Source organism: Pipra filicauda, unplaced genomic scaffold, assembly GCF_003945595.2.
Source record: "Pipra filicauda isolate LSUMZ 115617 unplaced genomic scaffold, ASM394559v2 scaffold71_size5581439_pilon, whole genome shotgun sequence".
Lineage (NCBI taxonomy): Eukaryota > Metazoa > Chordata > Aves > Passeriformes > Pipridae > Pipra > Pipra filicauda.
The window spans coordinates 2,223,781-2,247,777 of NW_024104887.1; the positions used below are offsets into that span (position 1 = coordinate 2,223,781).

General features: G+C 43.4%; 1 protein-coding gene across 2 annotated transcripts in view; it reads right to left on the bottom strand.

The window, feature by feature from the left end:
• SPNS3 (sphingolipid transporter 3 (putative)) overlaps window positions 1–12,945 on the bottom strand; it is a 33,341-nt gene extending 20,396 nt beyond the window's left edge. For both annotated transcript variants that reach the window (XR_003543232.2, XM_039389341.1), the window contains exons 1-8: window positions 12,573–12,945; window positions 9,565–9,630; window positions 8,988–9,124; window positions 8,304–8,455; window positions 7,399–7,465; window positions 6,362–6,552; window positions 3,893–4,045; window positions 565–754 (exon numbers count right to left, since the gene is read on the bottom strand). Coding sequence is in view for 1 of the 2 variants with exons in the window: in XM_039389341.1 (XP_039245275.1) it covers window positions 565–754; window positions 3,893–4,045; window positions 6,362–6,552; window positions 7,399–7,465; window positions 8,304–8,455; window positions 8,988–9,124; window positions 9,565–9,630; window positions 12,573–12,780 (1,164 nt within the window). In the remaining variant the exon portion in view is untranslated. The remainder of the gene's footprint in view (window positions 1–564; window positions 755–3,892; window positions 4,046–6,361; window positions 6,553–7,398; window positions 7,466–8,303; window positions 8,456–8,987; window positions 9,125–9,564; window positions 9,631–12,572) is intronic.
• Window positions 12,946–23,997: the final 11,052 nt, after the last annotated feature.

The window sequence follows — 23,997 nt, forward strand, 5'->3', positions numbered from 1 at the left end:
AAGTGATTTATACTTCAGTTTGCTTTGCCAAAAGCTTGACTTTGAAGATCAGCTGGTGATCTGGGACTTTGAAGATGATGGCTCAATTATTCTTAGCAAGAACTCTGTGTATTGTACAGCCCCAACTACACCAATCTTTAAGGATTCAGAAAGCAAAAATAAATAAGAATACTAAATTAGCTGCATAGCATTAATAATTAACATAAGATTGAGACTTGCTTTGACTACATTTTTGGAGAAGGGACAAGCTTCATGCAGCTAGTTACACAGGCTTACTGTTCTCTTCTTCAGTGCACTCTGCAGGTCCTGAGGCCCAGTTTGCAGTGCTCTGCCTGCCCTTTGTCCTGGAACAAGGAAAGCCCAACGTGGATCCCACTGGACAGGCCACAGGCAGCATTGGAGCACCACTCCCAGTTCTTACCTGGTCACTTTATAAGTCATTGAAACCTCCTAATGGTCTAAAGGACTGCAGAGAATTCTGCAAGAGCCACCCCTTGCCTCCTCCTCCTCCCCCTTCCCATTCTCCCCAGGACACCAAGGGACATGTTGCTGATTGTCACTTACAAAGGTGGAAAGGATGCTGGTCTGGGCCAGCATGAGAGCTGTGTAGAGGCACAGGGCAGAGCTGAACATGCTGGTGGCACAGATCAGAGGATCAGCTTTATTGTACATCTTCCTTAATCTTCTCGCGGCCTCTGCCCCAGCGACGACCCCCACGATTCCTGTCCCGACGGTGATGCCTCCGAAGATTAGGCTGGTGACAAAGCAAAGGATTCAGCTGAGTATGGTGCTGTAGAAAAAGGAATGGTGTTAGCTCATAGCTGTAGTTTCAGAGGAATCTTTAATGGGGAACTTGAATTTCATTCCATTTGATGTAACCCTCCCACTCCTTGTAAATGGATGTGCTGCCAAGCCTCCGTGGAAGATGAGTGTCCTGGGAAGCAGATATTTTCCCATTTCCAGAGCAGGTGTTATGTACCCAGGCTCAAGGAGGACCCTGCCCAGTAGGACCTGGCTTGGACATGCAGTGATGTGGAGGAGACCCAGTCATCTTGGTTACCAATCATGGAACCAATCTTGGTCATCTTGGAACCAATCTACTCAGTCATCCCTGAAACACAGATGGAGTAACTCTGTATCACAATCTGCTGTCTTGGAAGGGATCCTAGCACGTGGAATGATCTACATCTAAATTATAACCCTCTGGTTAGCACAGCTGAGATGAGTCACTTCTCTGACTGTGGGAAACACCTACCACTTCCCAGAGGAGTTCAAAGAATACTGAGTAGTTAACTGTGCCAGGTCCACGGAGCATTTTCTGAATGCAGAATGTCCAGCACCACTCAGCTTTGTGTGTCTGCAAATGCAAATGTGTTCTTCAGGAATCCCAACTTCATGCTTTAAAGGAATGTGTCTGAACAGCTTAGAAGATTCAACTTCCAGAGGGACTTCTGTGTGTGCTTTTCTTTCTGTCCCAAATGAGATCCCAATGACAAAGCAACCAAAGACCAGTGGTGCTGATTGTTTAATGCATCACAGTTCTCCAAAGGCAAACAGGGACAGGACCAATGTATTCTGAGCACAAGTGCTCCTGAATATTTCAGTGTTACATGGTAAGTTCTGTACAATTTCCTGAGCTTTCTCTAACTGCAAAGCAAAGTAACCAGCTGGGATAGGATCTGTTCCTTTAAACTGCAGTGCATCCACTTTTTATTTTCTTTCTGGCTGATTAGGAAGGACTGAATTATTCTACAAGAAAAAAAAAATATTTCTATGCAAGATAACAAACTTTTAGCATATTTGTAGTCTCCCTGCAAGTTCTTCAGAATTCTGATTCATCACTCACTACAGCTTGATAGTGACAGTAGAGATTGTCACTAGGCAGAGTAACTATCTTAGAGATTTGTTCAGGAGAGAAAAGTTCCAAGGTGACATTAGCTGATTGAAGCATTCATGGAATTGTGTTTAGAATATTCATGTGTTGTAAACTGCAGTTGAAATAAACCTGGAGCTGGAATAAAAGAGCAGCCAAAACTAAATCCAAGCACGGTTCAGTTGACTGGGAGTAGGAAAGTACAGAAGCTGAGTCCTGGGGAAAGGCTCCTATGGGATCTTTTAGGGTCTGAAAATGCTCCCTTATCTGTCTGATCTGTTCCAAAGTGTCTACACAAAGACCTGAAAAAAACCCTATTTATCTACCTTGAAAGGACTGAGACCTGAGTCAGCTGTGATGCCTTTGAGTTTGTGTTTCCAGGGAGTCTGTGACACAGCCCTGGTCCTTAAACAAAGCCTGCAACTGCTGAACAGCCAGAGGGGATCCTCAAAGGATCCCTGGGCAGGTCCTGGAATGTGCAGCTCAGTTCCTCCAGCACCATCAGCTACAGGTTTGACACTATTGTTTATATTCTGTTTCTTTACATCCCCCTGGAGTAAGAGTCTAAACCCAGCCTTATCCTGCTTCTGGCACGAGTTTATGCCAAGGTTATTTTTAAAGTATCCTGTAAGAAGCAGGACATGAGGTTAAACTATCAGGAGCTCCATTTCCCTTCCCTGAAGACCATGTCTGCTGTAGCAACACTACTGTGGAATAATAATTCGGAAGTGGATTAGAAAGCAAACCAGAGGGCAACACCTTCAGCTTAACAAAGGAAGTATTTAAACTGTATCTGTGAACAGAAACAGCCAAACAGCTGAAACTGGTCAGTCTCCTCTGCCTACCCCGAGCCAAACTCCTGGGTTCACTCCCTTCTCAGTATTGTTCACTAGTAAGTTATGAGCCACTGGTGGCATCCATGGAAGGACAATTCATTTCCCATCGAAGGATTTGGGGGTGACTCTTCAATCCATCTGGTTACACTACGGCTCAGAAAGCACTTTTGAGCTGGCTGGGTTGTTCCACTGCAGACAAGCAGAAGAACCCTGTTAGCAGAGCACACTCAAGCTGTGATTATTGCTTTTCCTTTAATTGTCTTTACCTGGAAAGCCAGTGTAGGAACCACTTAGTTCTTTGAAATCCATCATGAAGGCAGAGACTGAAACCAGATTTGGGATACCTCCAGAAGAAAGGGACACTTGTATGGAGGCCACTGGTAGGGAGTCCCAGTGCTCACTGTGACTGAGGGCAGCCATGAAGACTCAGGAGGAGCACTGAATGCATTTTTGTATTCTGGATAACACACTGTATTCCAGAGAACACATTTGTTTTCTGATAACACATATGGGAAAATTTTTCCTAGCTGGGGAAAAGTCATTCACAAAAAGTTCTGATTGCTTCAAAGTCTTCTGCTCTTGTAAATTCCTCTTCCCACCCACCATTTGATATTTATTGATGGATCTTCACTGATCTGGATGTGCTCTGTAAGCAGAGCTCTGCTGGCAGGTGCTCACAAGACCAACTGATCCTGATCTGATGCAATGATATGGTACTAGATCAAAATCATCAAGACTTCTTCATGTTGGAAGCCACAATCACCTGGCCAACACAGCAGGGATTTTAAAGCCATACTAATAAGCAGATAATGGGAAAGTCACCAAAACACAGGATTTAAACGTACTTAGATGTGTATTTAAGTAGCTTGGGCTGCACAGTCGTTTGTCAACTGAAATCTCCTTCCTAAAGCTGCTCCTTTTTCCCCCCCCCCCGTGTTCCTGTTACTGCTTCTTCCCAATTTACTAACACAGGGCTGGCAGCATCTTCCCAGTTAACTGAGTGATTATAAGCAAACAAACAAATAGGAGTGTCTCGGCATACCTGGAAGCAGTTTAGTCTAACATTCACACCCCATTGCCTTCACCAGAAGTGTTCAGTCACATCCTGCCTTCCCCCTTTGGAAACAAGCTGGGATTTAGGGCTGTGCAGTGTTTCCAAGGTGGTTCCACAGTCCCAGCTCACCTGTTGGATGAATTGCACGATTCCTGGAGGCAGGGGGGGACAATGCCCTGGACAAGCTGAGCCCTGTAGAGGAACAGTGGTACCCACATTCCCAGGGCTCCAGTGACAAAGGCCATGGCTGTCAGACCCAGTGAGGACCAGACAAAACTACAGCTGAAAGTCAAAAGAAAACAAAGGAGAGATATTAGAAAGAATGGGGTGGAGGGAAAAGGGAAAGCCTACCTGCAATACCCAGGATTTCAGGCAATAACAAAACAATTCATTCAGACATCTTATAATCAAAATCCACTCCCTTGAATATCTGAACTCTGATCAGGCTTTATTATGAAAGTCAACAATAAAGTCCTAATTAGAGCAAAGGCCATGACCTACTGATTTCTTGTTAAATCCTGGGCTCTTGCACATTCCCTTGCCAGCTTCTGCTAAAACAATTGCTGTGGATTTTTTGATAGCAGAAATACAACAATAGAGAGCGGGCAAGAATTTAATGGCTTAGTAGCTGAAGGAAAGTGTTCTATGTGCAAGTCTAAATGCCTCAGGATAGTTTTAAGTCATTTCTGTAACCAGTACAAACGAGAGTAACTTCTGGGTCCTCCAAACTGTGAAGATGCAGTGGCTGAACCCCTCCTTAACTCTGAGTGGGTAAAAATAGACTGTCAGTCTGCACAGCGAGTTTTCAGACAAAAGGAGAAGCATTTTTAAAAACTGTCCAAACCTTTTCTCCTTCCTGCCCTATTCTAGGAGAAAATTTAATTTTTGGTGGTCTCTTTCTAGTTAATAGTTTAGGGAAAAGTCCCCTTTAAGGTCAATAGGGAGGTATTGACCTTAAGGTCAATACAAAACAAAAGTGCTGCAAATGACCAGGTGACTACAGGTTAGAGGATTTGCTAAGAACTGAGCCCAATTCCCCATCTTCTAAAGACAAAGGACTCTTGAATCTGTTTCTTTGGCAATATGACTTTATGCTTTGGAAATCAATTGCTAAAGGAAAAGAAAATTAAAATCTATTTTTACAACATTGCTGCAACATCTTTTTGGAAAGAAACTTCGGTGATAGCCCAGTTGTTGAAATGTCAGGTTCATTTTTGATTCAGGAAAATTCACTTTTTATTCACTTCAGGCTATACTGACTACAAACATTGACCAAACAAACTGGATCTCTGAGGCACTTGCTGTTCTGGATGCAAACGGGATGGAAATCTAATTGTCAGTTAGAGAATGCTGGAGCCTCTGGAAGAAGAACCACAGAATCAGCCGGGTTGGAAAAGACCTCTGAGATCATCAAGTCCAACCCTTGATCCAGCCCCGCTGTGGTTCCCAGCCCATGGCACTGATGCCACATCCAGTCTCACCTTAAACACCTGCAGGGACGGTGACTCCACCCCCTCCCTGGGCAGCCCGTTCCAATGCCTGATTACCCTCTCTGTAAAGAACTTCTTCCTAATAGCCAACCTAAACCTCCCCTGGCACAGCTTAAGACGATGCATTCTTGTCTTACTGATCGTTGCCTGGGAGAAGAGACCAACTCCCACCTGGCTACAACGTCCTGTCAGGGAGTTGTAGAGAGTGAGTAGGTCTCCCTTAAGCCTCCTCTTCTCCAGGCTCGACAACCCCAGCTCCCTCAGCCTCTCCTCACAGGACTTGTGTTCGAGTCCCGTCACCAGCCTTGCTGCCCTTCTCCGGACGAACACTCCAAAGACAGAGAAGGTCCCAGGAAAGCAGGTGTGCCGGGATCGGGAGCATCCCGCGGGCTCGCGGAGCCGGGGCTGGCGCAGCTGCACAGCGGCCCCTGCTGTTCCCAGCCCGGCTCCGGCTGCTCCTCCTGCCCCGCTCTCGCAGGCTCAGCGCAGGGTAAAAAACCTGCTGCACTCCGCATTCACTTCGTGCTGCAGCTCAGCTGGTGTTGTCTTTAATTTCTGTGCGGTTAAGGGAAGAGGTCGTCTGCCAACCACGCTCAGCTGCTCAAAACACGTGGGCAGTCACTTTATAAACCGTATTGGGGCACAACACTTTCACCTCGTGTATCAGAGGCACAGCAGCCTCTCAAAGACCACACAGAGACTGCCTGAGACATGCTGATCCCACCTTCCTCGGGCACTGAGAGTTACAGATAAATTTACACCTGCAAATAACGCACTTTAAGCAAACCAGCTCACCCCGAGGGCTAAAGCAAGAGGGAAGGGGAAACTTAGTAGAAAGTAGAGCTAGATTTCAATAGGAGCACAGTGCCATAACTTTGCCTCCTTCCCCCTCCTCCAAATGGGAGGATAGAAGGTGCAAAGAAATCTTTGATTTGTTTTGTAGTGTTCCTGTAAAAGAGTGGAAGAAAGATTTTTATTAAGGGTGTTTCCATCACCTTGCAAACAGCATGAGACACAAAGGAGCGGGGCAGGATTTCATGGACATATTTCTTGAAATGGAGTGGTCACTCAGTGTAGGGAACCTTTGTTGCTCAAACCACTCACTTACTTCTTGGCAAGGGATCCAACATCTTGACACCAAGTAGTCTTGGCAGTTCTGGGTACCCCTGGTGTCTCATCTGCTCCTCGTCTTGTGCCGGAGATGCTCAGTGCTCTGTGTCTCGCTGTCCTTCTCTGGATCCTGGGAGGGACCAGGAGAATCAGGAGGACCAGTGCTAGACCTCCCATGCAAGGAGTTACCTGTAGACACAAGGTTGGTTGGGTCAAGGATGCCTGTTTTCATACAGATATGGTTTAAGTCACATTTGTAAAGAAGAGGAGTGACGTTGGTGATTTGTGGTGACTTTGGAGGAATGATGATAAATCCTCGCTCCCCATCCTACAGGTGCATGGTTGCTTCATCTGATTTTGAAGGAAAACATGTGAAGAAAGAAAACTATACTGTGGTGCTCTGTACTGTGGCCAAGGTGACCACAGAAAACTGTACAGAAAACTGTACTGTGGCCACAAACACAGTGATCCCTGATGCAGTCACCGGTGTTACCTGAACAACATCCCAGGGTTACTCCAGTCAACATTCTGCCCCATTCACCTGCATGTGCCAGTTAACTTTGTACACAAGGCAGGAGGATCTGACAAAGTGCTTCCAAAGCACTGGGTGCTCAGTATGGAGAGACATCATGATGATATGATCAGAACAGAAGAGTTATTTTCATGAAACCTTCAAATAATAGTTGTTCCCAAGAGCACTGCAGGAAACTGGTGCTACCAGTATAATGATATTTTTACCTTCAGATTCCTCTGTTTGAGGAGGTCTCAGTGCAGTGAGAACCATTCCAAATGTCCTCGGGTAAGGGGAACATCAGCACCTGCCCTGGCTGCTGTACAGTTTCACCTCCACCTACCAGAACCAGGCAGGAATCTGCCCCTTGTCCTGCAGGAAGAGTTCTCTCAAACACCACATTCATGACCAGTCAGGCAGTAGGAAGTCCTTGCACTGCTCCCCTCTTTTAACACAATGGACGTAAGGAATCCAAACCCCAGTGAGGATTCTGCTGTGTCAGTGAATGAAAGGCAGTGACTCACCCTGAATGCCCAGTGCCAGTCCCCTGTGCTCTTTGCCATGCCAGCTGCCAGCATGTAACCACAGCCACTGTGAGCAACAGAAAGGAAGAATCAGAAAGCACCAATGAACTCTGGAGGGCTGAAATGACGTGTCTTAATGAGAGCACAGAGAAGTGTTCTGCCATGGTTTTCAAAAGGGATGAACAGAAACAACCCTCATGGTCTGTGCTAGTCTGCTTGCCAGACTTGAGACAGTGGCAATAATGTCCCAGATTCCCCCTCGGAGTCCATATTCTGTAGAATGACACTGCAAACCCAGATCAAACAGCCCATAAAGCAGTTTATTATTCAGTCCTTTCTGTGCTAGCCATAGGAATTATATGCTGCAGGAATTTCTTTAGTTTTAATCTGCCTTCTGGGCCCAGCCTTGGCTGCCTGCTCTAGTACAGAGTATGTCTCTAAACTACTTAAAAGGCCCTTCTCCTCTTCTTGACACAGTGGGAATTTAACTAAAAGAGGAGAGGGAAGTACCAGTTCTTCATTGGGAGACATTTAATGGAGGGTTCTTGAAAAAATTGTCAAATAAACAAACATCTAAAAGCTTTTGTGTTCCAAAACCCAGAAATACATTACATACCCCCATGCACACATTTCTTTTAGAATTGATTCAATATTTTATTCAAAGCCAGAGTTTAGATTCTCCCTAAAAATGTTGGGGGAAAAAAGCGAATTTTTCTTCAAGGTAAATACAGAAATAAACCTAATCAGCTCCATGCAAACTTGCTAAGGAAGTGACAAATCCCCTTGCAAGAGCCAAGGCAGATATACATCAAAATATATCCAATTGAGGCTTGGGGTGTATTGAATTGCAGGCGTGGTCAGACAGAATTTCAAAAGGCCAGTCAATTACTAGCAAGAAAACCAACCTTCCCACTGGAATGAAGATATAGAAGATAGATAACACTGTGGTCCTTTTTCCTTCCTCAAACAGGTCTGCAATGATGGTGGGTGCTATGGTGGAGTAACTGGCTGTGCCAATGCCAACCAGTCCTCGTGAGAGAACAAATATCCTGTAATACTGCAGGGGAAAGACATGTTATAGTGCAAAAGAGTCCATGCCAGAAAGAAAGCTTACTGTTAAAGAGATGACTTTCAGTGGATCAAATTTAGCAGAGGAAATCAGAGTTGGACTGCCTTTTGCCTGTGTCTGTATTCCCTCCACTCACACCTGCTCCCCTCACACCTCACTGCTGGGCTTTCTCTTTCTGCACAGCACTGACTTCCCACAGTGACACCCAGAGGGAATTTCGGGGTAGGGTGGATAGAGCACATGCTTGCCTAACAAGCTGCCACGCTGTAAGGTCACAAACAACAAATGTTCAGGACAAAAATGAGATCCCATCAATTGCAACAGTAATGTGTGGATTCTCCACTGCCTAGGCTGGTCTCCAGCTTCCCATAGAGCATTCCTGCATGGAGCACATTTAGTCCAGGCTTGGGGAATGAGTGCTCACTGATGCTTTTCCAAATGTGGTTAGAGAGGAACTCTATCAGCTCCTGCAAGGTGTAAGCAGATTATTTTCACAGTACCCTCTAAAAAAGCAACATACCGACTCAGTGATGAAGGAACTGCCCAAGGTGACACCAGACCAGAAGAGAATCCCAGCTCCAAGGATGATTTTCCTGTTGTAGCGGTCTCCGAGGTATCCAAAGATGGGGGCAGCCAGCATGTAACACAAGGTGAACACTGGAAATCCAAGAACCAGCAAAGACAATATTGCTCAGATTATTTTTATCATACATGCTGCTCATCCCTCAGATAAACTCAGGTTATTTTTAGGGCAGAGGTTAAAGGCAGGCTGAGTTTGTAGAACTAGGAGGGAGGTAGATATTTGAAAAAAAAGATAAATGCAGGTTCAAAATACCCATACAAAAATAAAATGTGCGTGAGTTACTCAGGTTCTGTATTTCTTGAGAAATCCTTCATCTTTGTGATTCACATGCTGTGGGATTTTTGGAGGACTCTGGCCTGACTTTGAGTTTTGCATCATAGCCAGCCTGCCCACAAGTGGAAGTGAGCAACACCACACACGAGGAGGAACTGGAGAACTAAATAACTTGGCTGTGTTTTAGGAGCAGACCATGGAGAGGCAAGGCAGAGAGAACTCCCTGAACTGGTTTCATTACCTGTCTGCAGCAGACCTGTCTTCCCATCGCTGAGCCCAAAGTATTTCTGTATATCCAACAGGATCCCTGCAACAGAGGCAGACACTGAATGGCAGCAGAGTACTCTGCTGTAATTGTTGTAATTGCCAACCCAAAAACAGGGCTTGCAAGAACTGCAGCACCTTTAGCTTCTAGTTTAGACTGTAAACCATTATTCTCCCACAAGCACAGAAGTGCAGAGAATTAAAAATTCTTATCACTATAGATAAAATTAATGATCTTCCACTATGTAGGTCTTATGAGAGTCACTGTTTCAACCACAACTGTTCTCTTTCTTTTGCACCATTAGTACCTAAAAAGTTTAGTGTTCAAAGTTGGACACGATGTAGAACAAAGCAGTGGTGAAGTTTGACACCTCGTGGGTGTTGAGACAAAAAGGTCATTTTTACCTCTACGTCCTGCCAAGGCTGCAGATCTGCATTTCACCTACCTTGTATTTCTGCTTTATATTGCTGAAAAACAATTAAAAATAGCAGAAGATACTGCTTGGAATAAGCACACTTATACTCCAATATTGAAAGATATAATTTAATAAGGCATTTCTTCTCATGCTGCTTTAGTTTTGTCAAAATAGATAAAATCATAACATTGTTAAGAGGAAGAAGCCGTGACCACGTAAGAGAACAAGTTCTGGGTAACCTGCCTGCTGTGCTCACAGCAGCTGATCTGCAGCAGGACAGAGCTGGGAGAGCTCAGCAAGAGGCCCCTCTGCTCCCACAGTGTGTTTTCCGTGTTGTGCCATAAAACTACACTGCTGCAGTTCTTAAAAGCATTGTGGGGCCAGTTATTGTAAAGCTAAATCCATGTTCCCCCTGTCCCCGTGGCCGCAGCATCAGTCCACTCACTGTTTACTGATGTGACTTGAAGTCACATAGAGAAGTCACATAGAACAAGGTCCAGCCTAATGGCAGCTCCAGAGGTTTTACAGCTGTTTCTCAAGGACTCTTGAACATATTTGGGGTTTTTCTAATGGTCTCAAAAGTAAGTCAGTGATTTCATTCAATCGTTTTGCATCATTAAAACAGGACAATCAATGGTATCTTTCCTTTCTGGCAGCCAGTGATCAGCACATAGAAAGACTGGATTACAGGAATTCAGGTTTGGACTCACAGAGTATTTAAAACAAATCAGAGCTAACACAAGACTTGACTTGAACCACAGCTTCATCTCAAACTGACTTTCACACTGAGCACCATTGAATTGCTATTCCTTCCACAGAACTGGAATAACTGACCTGAGCAGTTATTGGCAAATGACAAAGCATTGATTTGAACAGTTTGGAACAGGGTCACAGATCAGAGGGGAAAGGTCTGCATGATCACTGGTTTTAAAAACTGGAGACTCAATTCCAGCAGACAATTTAGTGGAAGAGCTTGTTTTCTGTGTGAAGATTGATGTAAATTCTGTCAAAGCCTGCGAGCAAAACTGCCCGGAAACCACAACTTCACGACTGCCACCAGCTTCTTTCTAATCAGATCCTCACACCTGCCCTGCTTCTCTTTCCTGTCAAACAACAGGCTCCTGCATGGACAGCCAAACTCAAAAGTACTGCTGGAAGAATTCTGCAGTGACATTGAATTCTAGCAGATGAACAGTCTGGTGCTGGGGTATAAACTGCAGTTTACGGATGGCCCCCATGGCCCAGGAGGTCACAGAACTAACTAAAAAGTGGTTTAGTCATCTCATGTAATTAAAGGACATGTTTCAAAGGCCTGGCCTCTGCTCTTGAAGGTGCCTCGCTCACAAGAGCGTGCTGGGGAAATTTTAAGCTCCTGGCACATACAAAGACTAGTTCAAAGCCTGGAATGAGCCAAATGGCTGCTTGCACTTAACCCTTCCAAGTGCATCCCCTCCACACATCCCAGCTCTTGCCTGAAGATGTTTTCATCCACTCCTACCCACTTCCTTCCCTCTTACTGGTGTGGTTAAGAAGTACTCAAAATAAAAAAGCTCAAACTCCTAAACCCCCTACCCTCTCCATTTTGAAAGATACTGACTGAGTGTCTTGAATTTCTGAATGGTCTAACTAGTAAAATAATTACTTTGTGAACTGTCACTAGTTATTAATTCCAAATTTAACAACTTGTGTTTTTTCAAGGTTTTAAAATATTTCTGATTTCCAGACCACTCAGAAGTAACATATAGCAAGCTCACAACAAGTGTTTCCTACTGATTTCTAAGCCAGATCCCTGGCAGCATGATAAATCCTTAGGAGTGATGCTAAAGAGAAGAATTTACACAAACCACCATTTACATTGTGAGAAAAAAACCACAGATTCCCCACCAGTTTACTAGAAGCAACTCTTTTTTGTTCACCACTAGGAAAAAAAAAAGTTAAAAAATCACATTTTGGAGGAAGGAGATTATTTTTTAGACAAGTTGTATATTTGGTAGGGGATGCTTAGGGAAGTGGGTCTCTGTTCTCTTTACACAATCATGTTACTCCTCATTGCAGGAAGCACACGATTGCCAGCAGCTCACGAGGAAGTTAAGAAAGCCAAAAGTTGACAGAGTTATCTTTTATTGGTACAAAGATAATATAGTTTTTGAACTTTTAATGGAGGGAATGGCATCAGTATTCTCCAGATAAAGGAGTGCCATATGGAATCTACCAGATCCAAAGGAGGCCTGGTAAACTGCTCTACACAGTAAAGGGAAGTTCCTTAGTCAATCTTCTGTAGAGCCCAGACACAAAAATAGACTTTGCTAAAGTCTGTTTATAAGAGATTTAGATTGTAAAATATTATATGACCCTTATAAATATTCTACAAATCATTATTAACTAATACATTATTCCTAGGTGCTTCCAGATTTATAACTGGAAGTTTTATTAAGAGTATGATTGACAGGCTAAGGCAGAGGAAAAATTAAAAGACATAAAGCATATTATTACGTTAGAAACATTTGTAAAGTAGAGCTGTTGAGAACTTACATTTCTTTTTCCTTAGAGGAAGAAAATAGGCTCTCACCTGGCACAATGAACCAATCCATGAAATTTATTAAATTCCCAAAGCACAGCACGGCGACTACCAGGCAATCCCTCACTGCCGGGCTGTTCCTTGGCGCAGGCACAGCTGGGCATCGTGTCCCATCTCCTGCAGCAGCTCCGTAGTTCTGTCCCTCCAGCAGTGCCTGGAGCTGCAAGCCTGTGTCCTCGTGTGCCCGGGGGGGCTGCATGTTGCCCTCACCCAGCAGGGATGGTGAAGTGTTTCCCCGGTGCACCAACCCACACGCCAGTTTTGTGTGGGGCTTTGAGGAACTTCAATCTCTACGGTCATTTCCGGCCCTCAGAGCTGAACTGAAATGTTCCTGCAGTCAGAAGAACTTGTGAAGAAAGGAGCTGCAGTCCTGTGCTTTTGCAGAGCAATGCCTTGAAGACAAGGCAAAGTAAATGTAAACAAAAGCCAAGTAACCTGTTGTGCACCTGAGAAATGAAAGTGCACAACTCTGCAGTGATCTCACAGGAATTGCACGTGTAAAAATAACTATAACCTTTTTTAAGTTCTCAGGGAGTTGACAGAGCTAAAAACAGTCTTTCTAGAGAAGAGAGAGAAAGAAATAAAGGGATGCTTGTTTGCTAGACCAGGTACCTGGGTTTTGACTTGAGCTCTCCTTTACCACACACTTGTGCAACTCTGAACAAGTCCTTTGCTTTCTCTGCACCTGATTCTCACCATCCACAACCCCTGGCCTTTAAAATAGAGCTCTGGAGCCTTGGCCCTGCCACCTGACCAGTTATCACCCATGTGCTTTGCACTGGCCACATCTATCCTCACAACAAAATCCTTCCCAGTAAGTTCCTGAATTTTTAGGTCAAATCAGCAGCAGACTCATCTGCAGACTAAGTGCTGGGTTCTGTTTGGTATTTTTAGGGGGGAATACAAAACAAAACCAACATCAACCTAGAATGCTCCAGTAAGCAGAGAAAGGGAGATGGAAACCAACACTTTTCCTCACCCCTGCTGGAACTGTGCACATTCCACAGTTCTGAATCATGCAAAGGGATTTTTTTCCCCTTACTCCCCTCAAAAACAAGTCCAAAAAGTGAAGAACAGAGAGCACAGGAGGGTGTTCTTGTCCTTTTGGTGCATGTAGGTACCTTTATTTGCTGCCTTTCTTCTGGCCACTCACATTTATTAAAGTGTTCAGTCACATGTCTTTTGAGCCGTTTTGTGGATTAGCAACTTGAGAAAGTAATTTATTTTTTGCACCCTGTTAAAAAAGTTTAAAGTGAAAATTAACAGTAAACTCTAAGAGTTTAAGAGTGAGGCAGCTAATTGGAATGAGTACTGCTTATGGTTCATGACTCAGGCATGAAGACAAGACTGTGGTTGGGGCTTTTTTAAGAACCATGTATTTCACACTTTGGACTAAACTGAATAGCACTTAGTATTCTTGGCCATTTTGTAAATCCAGACCCCTTTTCTTCTGTGAGTTTAACAGTGCAGTATTTCATTCTATCTTCATTTTGTGAAGGTCTGGTTCTTCATGAACCAGAAGGCAACTTTAATTTAATCATGGGTAAGTCAATATTACTTTTATTTCAAGAGGAATTTTTTTTATTTTAACATCTTAGCTCTCAACCTTTTAAGGGAGAATTTAGATGCAGATCATGGGCATCTTTCCCCACTCCTGCTCAAGGGAGCTCCCTGTAAGTCAGCTTGTGTCTGAAAACATTTCGGTGTTCAGCTTGCTACTGGGAACCAATCTGTGCCCTATGCAATACTATCACTACTACCTTTTTCTCTGCTATAGACCCTTCACCGAGTACATGGCATGTTATCCATGCATCCCACTGCGGCATTAAACCAATGAAGCCAAGAGTTGACTGTGCTTGGGAGCAATAAAGAATCATAGAATATGCCGAGTTGGAAGGGACCCCTCAGGATCAAGTCAGACCCTGCAGAGACCCCCCAACAATCCCACCCTGTCCCTGGGAGTTTTCCAAACACTTACTGAACTCTGTCAGGCTTGGTGCTGTGCCCACTGCCCTGGGGAGCCTGTTCCAGTGCCCGACCACCCCCTGAGTAAAACACTTTTTCCTGATATCCAACCTAAATCCCCCCGACTCAGCTCCCGCCGTTGCCTCGAGTCCTGTCCCCGCTCACGAGAGTGAAGAGATCGGCCCCTGCCCCTCCGCTTCCCCTCGTGAGGGTGCCGAAGGATCATGATCCCTCACGAGGACGCTGAATCAGCACAGCTTTGTAGAGATTAAAATTTTTATCTCCACCCACAGCCGTGGAGAAAAGGCAATCAGAAACACTTATTAAAACCTCCCACCAAAATGGCTTTGCCGAGTCCCCGCGGGCTGTGGCGGTGCGAGGCGCTGCCCGGCTTTGCCGCTCGATGGCGCTCCAAGCCCGGCCTCTCCCTCCTCTCCATCCCTCAGCAGGAATATTTTCCATGTTCGATGCCCAGCCGCATCTCAGAGCCGGTAAGGCCTCGCAGGGCGGCTCGTCAGGGTTTAACGCGTACTTTGCATATGTTAAATGCCTTTTGATCCCAACGGCCTCGGAGTTTCCCAGGCACATCCTGTATCGCTCTCAACTGCTGACATTTACTGCTAGACATGATGTTTACAGACAGCCAAAAGCAGGTTTCTAACTGTAACTGCTGAGGCAAGAACTCAGTTCTGCTCTTTTGAAACACAATTTCCAAATTCTAAATTTTCCAAAGACACAGTCAGATTAAACAGAAAATGTTCCTCACAAACACCAAACCACCAGTTCTAAACTCCTCTTTAACTTTTTTTTCCCTTTCTGCCCTTCATTAAAGTTTCAATCACTTCCACTTCATGATTTTTATTGCTGTGCTACCTGGCCGCTGGTACCAGCCCTCACGTCCCTTTGCATGTCCCTTTCTTCCTCATCTCAGTGTCTCCTCCTTCCATCCCCTCTGGGTTTCACTGTTGGATACAAGTCTGCGGTGGTTTCTAAAAGGCCCCTGAGACTTTGCCTCCCTCTGTCAGCTCCTAAAGCCATCATTCCTTGATAACCACCTGCCTTTAACTGCCTGCTTGTTCTGGCCTCCAACCACAATTTTCCTGTTCATCCAGACACAGTGTGCAAAAAATTCCTGCAAAACTTTGTGACAATCCACTCCTGCTGTGTGGAATACAGAATACCACTACACAATACAAGTCAGCTTTTGTTAGGCAAGATTACAGCTCATTTCTTTATAGGCAATTATTTATTTTCCTTATTTGTTCCTTTTTATCAGTCAGGCAGTTCCTTTCTCAGAGCAAAGTGCAGTGTTTGCCTGCACATCTTACCTGGGGGTGCAATATAAAAATTAGCTTTTCTTCCCTGTTCCACTCCTTCAGAAGCTCTGTTCTCTTGGTGGTTCATTTGGGCACGAGATCTCATGGCTGTGCCATGCAGTTAAACCCTTCTGTGCGAGCAGCAAGTCAGAACCTCTTCATTTTCATGTTTGGCACTAGTCCAACACATTTGGTGATACCCAAACTGGCTGGCTGACACTCAGCAGGCCAACAAACGTGCCATACCTGAAACCCAACAGGAGTGTGTGAGAGCCTCCACTTTTCCCAGAAAGGATTTCCAAGTATTTACTACAAAATGCCCTTGAATGTATTTATATATCTAAATATCCTTTAATAGTGGGTGCTGCCACATCCATGAACTGCTTTGGAGCTTTGCCAGAGCCTTCCCAGAAAAGTCCACCAGAAGGGGCATTAATAGTGAACCAAGATGTCAGAAACATATAAATTGAAAATATCTTATTATCCTGATTAACACCAAACCATTTCTGTACATGCAATGAAAAGAAGCTTATTAAGCCACAGAATAGCAAACAGCAACAGTCTGTGAAAGAATTGAATATGGAAATAATATTCCTTGTTGACTAGATCTTACAATACTGATTTTAGGAAGAAAGAAAGAAGTTGCTTTTGGTATCTCTCTGTGCATGACTCACACAGAGAACATAAAGTAACCAAAAGAAAATATATGCTTGTGTGTATTTGCAAGCTTGTATTTAATGGCTGCAATAGGGTTGCAACCAGCAGTATTTAATGGGGACCATATAAGACTGGTCAGTATTTAATGGGGACCATATAAAACTGGCCTGCATTTTGAGGTGTAGGTATTTTTAACCCCTTGTGATGGAAGCAGATTCATAAATCATGAGATTTTGCCATCAACTGAGATATGGATTGCTGCAAAACTTAGAAATTTTAGGGTCTGAAAGGATCAGAAGAGTAAAATTTAACATCATCCTGGTAGACAGACAGCTCAATAAATGCATGTCTGGACCTACCTGAAATATTCCACTCCAAGGAGATCTAAAGACAATGATAGTGACTGCAAAGGAGCTGCAGAGGGACAGAGATTTATGTAAGAGGCTGGGGGGGGGTTGAGGTTTGTCAGCATTGGAACCAGTGCTGGGTTTGAACCCCGTCTGCAGTGCTAAAACACCGCGTTGGACTGAGCCGTGAACACCCGGGCTGCAGGGCTGCAGGGCAGCAGTTTGACCTGCGGCTCAAACCAAGCAGTGACCAAACTGACCCGGGGGCAGCGGCTCGAGCGATGTCACCACGTGTGAAATTCAGCGTGAATCTCGGTTACGGACGATTACAGAGTCAACGCTTCACCCCGCGCTCATAAAAGATGCTCTTACAAAAGTCCAGGGATGACTCATCTCCCAACGTGTGTATTTTCCTCGCCTTTCAGCTCCAGCCTGATGCACATTTGCCAGGCTGTTCTTGCCTTGGAATGCGCAGCCCATCCTGGCTGAGGGGAGGGGGGAACTCGGAGGGAAGTTTGAGAAATTCTGCACCTGTACTTTGTTGAATCTGCTCTATCTCTCTGTGGTGTTTGTGGCCACATTAGTCACGATTAACATGCAGGTAGCAACTGCTAATGACTTCAAATACTGTTAGGAAATATTTAGAATGACATTTAGTAACTGAGTAATCAAGACCAGATTGCCACAGTTTTTCTTCACCTTTGCAGGCAGAACTAAATGTATGAGCCATTATTCAATTTGTGTCTCTTGCCTTTGCCTACATCTTGTGGAAAAATATGTAACAAGGGACTCAATCATCCAGACTAACAATCTTTATGAGTTCACTGCACTTCATGAGCAATCTTCTGTTACCAAAAAAGTTCAAGAAAACCAACTGGAGCACCTGATTCACTATACACTTAATTGGAAAATATCTGCCTGGAAGATTCTCATTCTGTGAGTTTCAATAAATGCTACATTTTTAGCCACCACATCCTTTTTGCCTCCTTAGCCTGAATTTCCATCTAAAATGCTTCCTTTCACGTTGCCTGGATAATAGCACAAAACACAGTGTGGATCCAGTGGAAATGTACTTTAGCCTTGTGATAGCAGCAAATAAAATTTACACACTCTAAACTATAAAATCTACTTTTTCATTATTACTGACAAATAAGCTATATATAACTTCCTACTTCCTGGAATGCAGATCATGCTTTTGGTTGAGCTGAGAAGCAGGTTCAGACTCTTCTCCTACAGCTTTTAAATTAAGAAACAAACTGCAACTTCATAAAAAATTTCTTGAGGTTCTTACCTAAATAACTCATCTCACAGGTAACATTCTCCTCGGCTGTATCCATATAATTCTGCCCCAAAAGGTATAGCAGAAGAAATTACAGTTCCAGCACATAATCACAGAGCAGCAGAAGATGAACACGCTCCAGTTCTATTAACTGCTCCCTCCTTCTTCTCTGGGAAAGCAAAAAGAAAAGAAAAAAACCCCCTGCTTTGCAAATGAGAACATCTTGCACTAACATCAGACAAAGGAGGAAGCTGCACATCACTGAACAGAGTTGCTTCTTGTAGCTGAGATTTGCTCCAGCACAGAGCAGCTCATGGAGGCCAGGAGAACAGAGGCATTAGAGTTACCAGGCCCCAAAGATATGATTTCACTAACCAGCTTATCTGCTTTGGCCTTTACCAGTGTTTTTAGCTCAAGCTTATTTTTATTGGTGTAGCTGATAAGTGAATGTCTCACATTTTAGGATTCTGCTTACTTCTGACACAATTACAGCAGAAAAGGGCTGTGACATCTGCTTGGATTTGGGAAGAAAACTGTGGGATGAAATGTCTCTTTAACCTATGTTTTGACCTTTCTACCACAGTGAAACATTCATCCCCAGAAGAACCATTAGTTGACCACTGCAATCTTCACTTTGATACACCAGAGTCCTCTTAATTAAGATAACAGCATAACAGATAAGGAGTCATTCGTTATGAGTAATGACAGACAAGTATTGACAGAACAAAAACAGAGGCCTTTCCCTATGAGGCCTCTTTCTTCCCAGCCCTGCTACCTCCAAGCTGAAAGGGAAGACTATTCTGCAAGTGAACACAGTATTTTAATCACTACAGAGAATGTTAAGGTTGGGGTTAACTAAAAATTTGAATAAACACTGATTTAAATTAAAAACAGTCTAATTAAGTATTGAGAATGACTTTACTTCCCAGAAGAGAGTCCTGCACAAGGAGATTTACTGTCGCCCTCAGTGCTTCCAGTAAGGCAAAGAGAGACAATATTCAGCCTTTTGGGAAGGGTAAGTACATGAACTCACTAGAGCCAGGCTTAATTGATAGCACTGGGAAACAAATTCTGTCAGCAACAAAAGAAAAACTTCGTCATTTTGAAGCACTAACCCCAGGATGCTGATGTTTATGACAGTTATTATGTAAATATTTGGAAGTTCTTAAAGTTATGGTGCAGTTTAGACAGGGAACTGGGATTAAAATATACCTATACTATCACTGATGGGTACCCACCTCAGGCAGAGGGCAGCTCCCACCCCAAAATCAGGACAAATGCAAGAAGTGACCAGAGTCACTCTTTTCCTGGGCACCTTCTGTTTGATTTTAACCCACTAGAGAAGTCTGTACAAATCTTGGCCAGTTAAATGAAATGTCTGCCTTTGATGAAAAAAACCTCCAAAAATCCATGAACACGGAGCAAAAAAAAAGTGAAGTGTGGGAAGGATCATCTATAGTTATACTGGAAATCTGGGGGACAAGGAGTTGGGAAGGATTCTTTGCTCTGCACTTCCTGTGCTAAAACAAAGGGACTTCAAGCCTGTAATTCTAAATCAAATGATACCTGTAAAGGGAGAAAGAAAACAATAAATATTAACACTTCTACAGTTCTGATTCTTGTTAATTAATGCACAAGATGTTTTCAGGCTTCAGTACTTGGTTCTTAAAGCTCTGCTTTGCATGCAATATTCTTTACAAAATTTGCAACTATAGTAATAAAATTACTGTATGAATCCTCTACTAATTACTTAGCAATACTAAAGTAAAAGGATAGAAATTTCACTTCTCTCCATTCCGTTCACAATCTCCTTCCATTCACTCCTTACATTACCAGAAATTTTACCTGGTCTCAAAAACATGTTCCATATAAAACTGAAAGGTATATGAACAGCATCTGGCCTTTCTTCCTTTCCTGCCTGGAGTCATGTTGGCGTTTGCACACTTTAAACACTTGATACAGCATAATAATACAGAATCTCAGGCTGATAATAAAAGAATTTTGTTCTCATGATTTCAAGAAGCTCCTTTTGCTTAAGACAAGTTCAGTACCAGTGGAAGAACTATTATCTCTTTGTTCTTATGAGCCAGCAACCAGCAAAGTCTCTTTTCCATGCTTCAAAGTAGCTTTTTGGATGCTTTTCATATTAGTCGATACTTAGTTTTTAATCGTGTTCCCCTGTTATGTAACACTGTTGTCTCAAGCTAAAAATAAGACATAGTAGAAAGTAATACTGATGTAATGCTGTGACTCTTATCAATAGGAGCATTAATATCAACTTCAGCTGGTGTGTTTGCTTGGAAGAAAGTGTTATGAGAATTTATTATTGTAAATCCCAAAGTTAAATGAAGCTAAGAAGAGCCTTTGTTTCAAAGCCCAGAATGGTTGCAGGAGTTTAACTGGCTTCTCAAAGTCATGGAAGAACTGCAGTCACTCCATTTGCCAAACTGCCAAAAAAAATTATTTTCTTTACCTCACAACAAGGCTTATGTCAACAGAGCATCTTCTGACTTGGTTCATTAAAGTGCTTCCTTAAGAAATAATTTTAAACTACAGAATCAGGCCGGTGTAAATCAGCAAAGTGATTAATCTGTTCAAAAAGCCAAATATAACTGAAGCCACCTGTGTTTTCACTGCCTCCATTCTCCCTCCCCCCTTTCCTCCTCCTCCGAGGAGTTCACAGTCCTGACAGAAAAGCAAACCAGTCCTACCCAGCCCCACACTGAGCTCAGGCAAACCCAGCACTGCAGGGAGGAGTTACCAGACCCTACAGGTCCGAGCCATCAGCCCTTTTGTCCACCCCTTTTTTCCAGCCACAGCCCTGCCTGGTGCTCCAAAGCCAGGCTTTTCCTTGGGCTCCTGCTAAAATTAAATTTAATGCCAGAGTACCTGTGTATAATATAAGAATTGTGCTTGTATAGTTTTCCAGTAGAGGCAAATATTGTGTTATAACTCTCCAGCCCACTGATGGCTGGATTTACAATACCTTAACCTATTTTGCTTCCCTTATGGGACTAATCCTCATCTAACACCTATAACTGCATCCACACTGAGGGATTTGGCCCTTGAACTGTTGCTTGTGCTCATGTACAGCCCTTGTGCAGGGCATATTATACCCCCTGCTCTGTTCATCTCGGAATTTCTATCCAAACCCTCCCTGTCTGCAGACAGATTTCCTTCCCTTTTGTGCACTGCACTAATTTTGGGCTCGCAAAGGCACCAGAATGTGTCAGGTACAAATATGAGCATAGCTCAAAGAACTGCAAGTTTACTGTTCCAGGAAAAAATTCACTTTGTTGCCAAGCACTTTCTATACCTCATAATCAACAATTTCCGGCCACAATTTGAGGCAGGAGGCTTCAACTGGGATACATTTTGCAAAACGAGTTTTTAGGATACATTTCGCAAAATGTGGGCAAAAGGAGAGAATTTATCAGTTTAAAAGACAAAACAATTTTTTTAAGTGCAATTCTTTATTTTAAACCGAGTATATCTGTCCTTTTAAAAACAGCCCCATCTAAAATAAAATGTGAAATAAGGGCAGCCCACACGCCATGAAATCCAGCAGCACCGGGTACAGAATATCCCAGGAGCTCGGGCTTGCTGCAGAAATTTCAGAGAAAGTCAAAACACTGAACTGGTGGGTGTTACTGAGTAAGTGGCTGGAAATAGCACAGGAGTGCTGAACCAGCTCCTTCCAGCACAGCTTCACCTGCAGGTGCAGAAAGAAAGCGATTTCTTCTTTTCGGTTTATTCAACAAGTTCATTTTGATGACTGGTTCATTAAGAGATGAGAACTAAACAGGGGTTTGGAAAAGGAACCAGCTTGGTTTTCCCTTTTCCCAGCTATGCACCAAACCAAGCTGCAGGATGATGAGCTCTAACCTGTGGGAGGATGAGCTCTGGTAGTATGAATATCTTGGAAGCTGGGGGAGCTAAAACCAAATTTTCATCTCTCATTAATGATCCCTTTGTGCATTTTAACTGAATCTCATCACATGTAACTTAACAGAAAGAATCAGTTAAAAGCTCACAGAATCTCTTAAAGAAAAGGTTTCAAATAATGCTTGAACAAAATCAGAACTTTGAATAGATACATGTCCACATATCTTAAATCAATGACTACTCCAGTCCTGCTGACTGTCAAAAAGTAGCATGCTGCCAAGCACAAGGAATCTGCTGACATTTAAGAAAATAATTAAGAATTATAAATGTAAAATAAATCATGTAAATTATGATCTCTTGCTTGCCATTTTAAACCATCAGTGAATTATTTAAATCTCTTGTTTAAGCCAACAATAGAAAAAGGAAGAAGTGAAAACAGTATTTTAACTTCTGGCAGCAAATTTACATACAAATAACCATTCTTGAGTATATGTCCTTGTTTTGTTCAAGAAAGAATTCTGATGTTTATTGTCTTCCAGTAACATGCCAGCATTTCAGAAAAGGCAAATCAATTCTGACCTGCCTCCTATTTCACATCCCTGTGTTTGTTCCAAGGATTGAACACTGACACAGCAGTGGATCTCATGACTGCTTTCCATCAGGTATATTAAAATGATTGTAATTAGGTCAGGCTTTGCAGGTCGCAAAGTAAAAATCTCTCACACTCGGTTCTTTAGAAATATAAGTTAGAAAATTGCAATTTTCATTTTGCTTTAACCCTCCCCATCACTATTTTGGCATTCAAGACAGTCTCTCGTCATTCATTTCTGCTGCTTTTGTTTGCAGTTTTATTTTGATGTCGTTTCTCGCTAACAACGAGGGAAGAAGTTCAATTCTGAAGAAATTATGACCATGTTGTGTGAAGTGACCACCTCTCAGGGGTCATTTGACCCTCTGCTGCCATTAATGACCAGGCATGTCTCCATTTCCCAGCTGGGAACACTATCAGTTTAAGTAATAGTTTAAGCTTATACAAATAAAGTTTGGAACAAGGTCATTCTGGTTTACCCAGGTCTTAAACAGCACCTTCCTGCCAAAAGCCTGAGTCAGCACCACCATGAGAATCCATAAGGATTTCCTGCAGTTCCTAAGACTGTTTTAACACAGCCATTCCTGTCAAGGTTGAGTCACACCACAGATCTTACCCAAAAGTCCAGCCAAAACACTTTGTTCAGGTGTCAGCCTTCAGTGAACAACTTAGTCCACAGATACATCCCCTCTCCCCGGTTCAAGGAATCACTGTCCATGTTTCATGCCACAGCCAAAACCTTTATCTGTGGTCAGTGACCCAGTGGGAATACTGCTGGATTTGTTAAGGAATGACAGACAGACACATGGAGAGGCTTGAACATTACAGTCATTGTGGTTTCATGTATCAGGAATGGGAGTCAGGACCAGCTCCTATTTCTGGCTCCAGGGCTTGCTCTGCTATCCTGGGCAAGACAGTTTAGCACCATGGACTGCCATCCTGTTTGGACTCGTAGGGAAGATGGGGAGCCTTCCCTGTACAGGAGATCCTGGAGGATTAGTGTAAACCCAGCAGGGCTCTGATCTCAGCTGGAGAAGCTGAGCCTTGCTACAATACAAGTCGATACCAATGTTTTCATCATGCCCTGCACGGAGGCAGGTTCTGAAGAGATGTGTTGTAGCAGCTGCAGCAATTCCTGCCCCAGGCTTCTCTCTGTTTGCCATGCTACTGATTCACTGGTCCAGATTTTTCCAGGAAATCCCGCTTCTTTGCACACACACCCACTTCCCAGTGAAACATGAGCCCAACGTTTGAGTAACAGTTAAACTTTTGAACCTGTGATGTAGAGGAGTAGCCTTGAACATAACACAAATACTTGAGGCCAGACTGATGTGTTCAGCCCGGGTTTAGTCCCTGCTTTATTTATAGGTCACAGTGG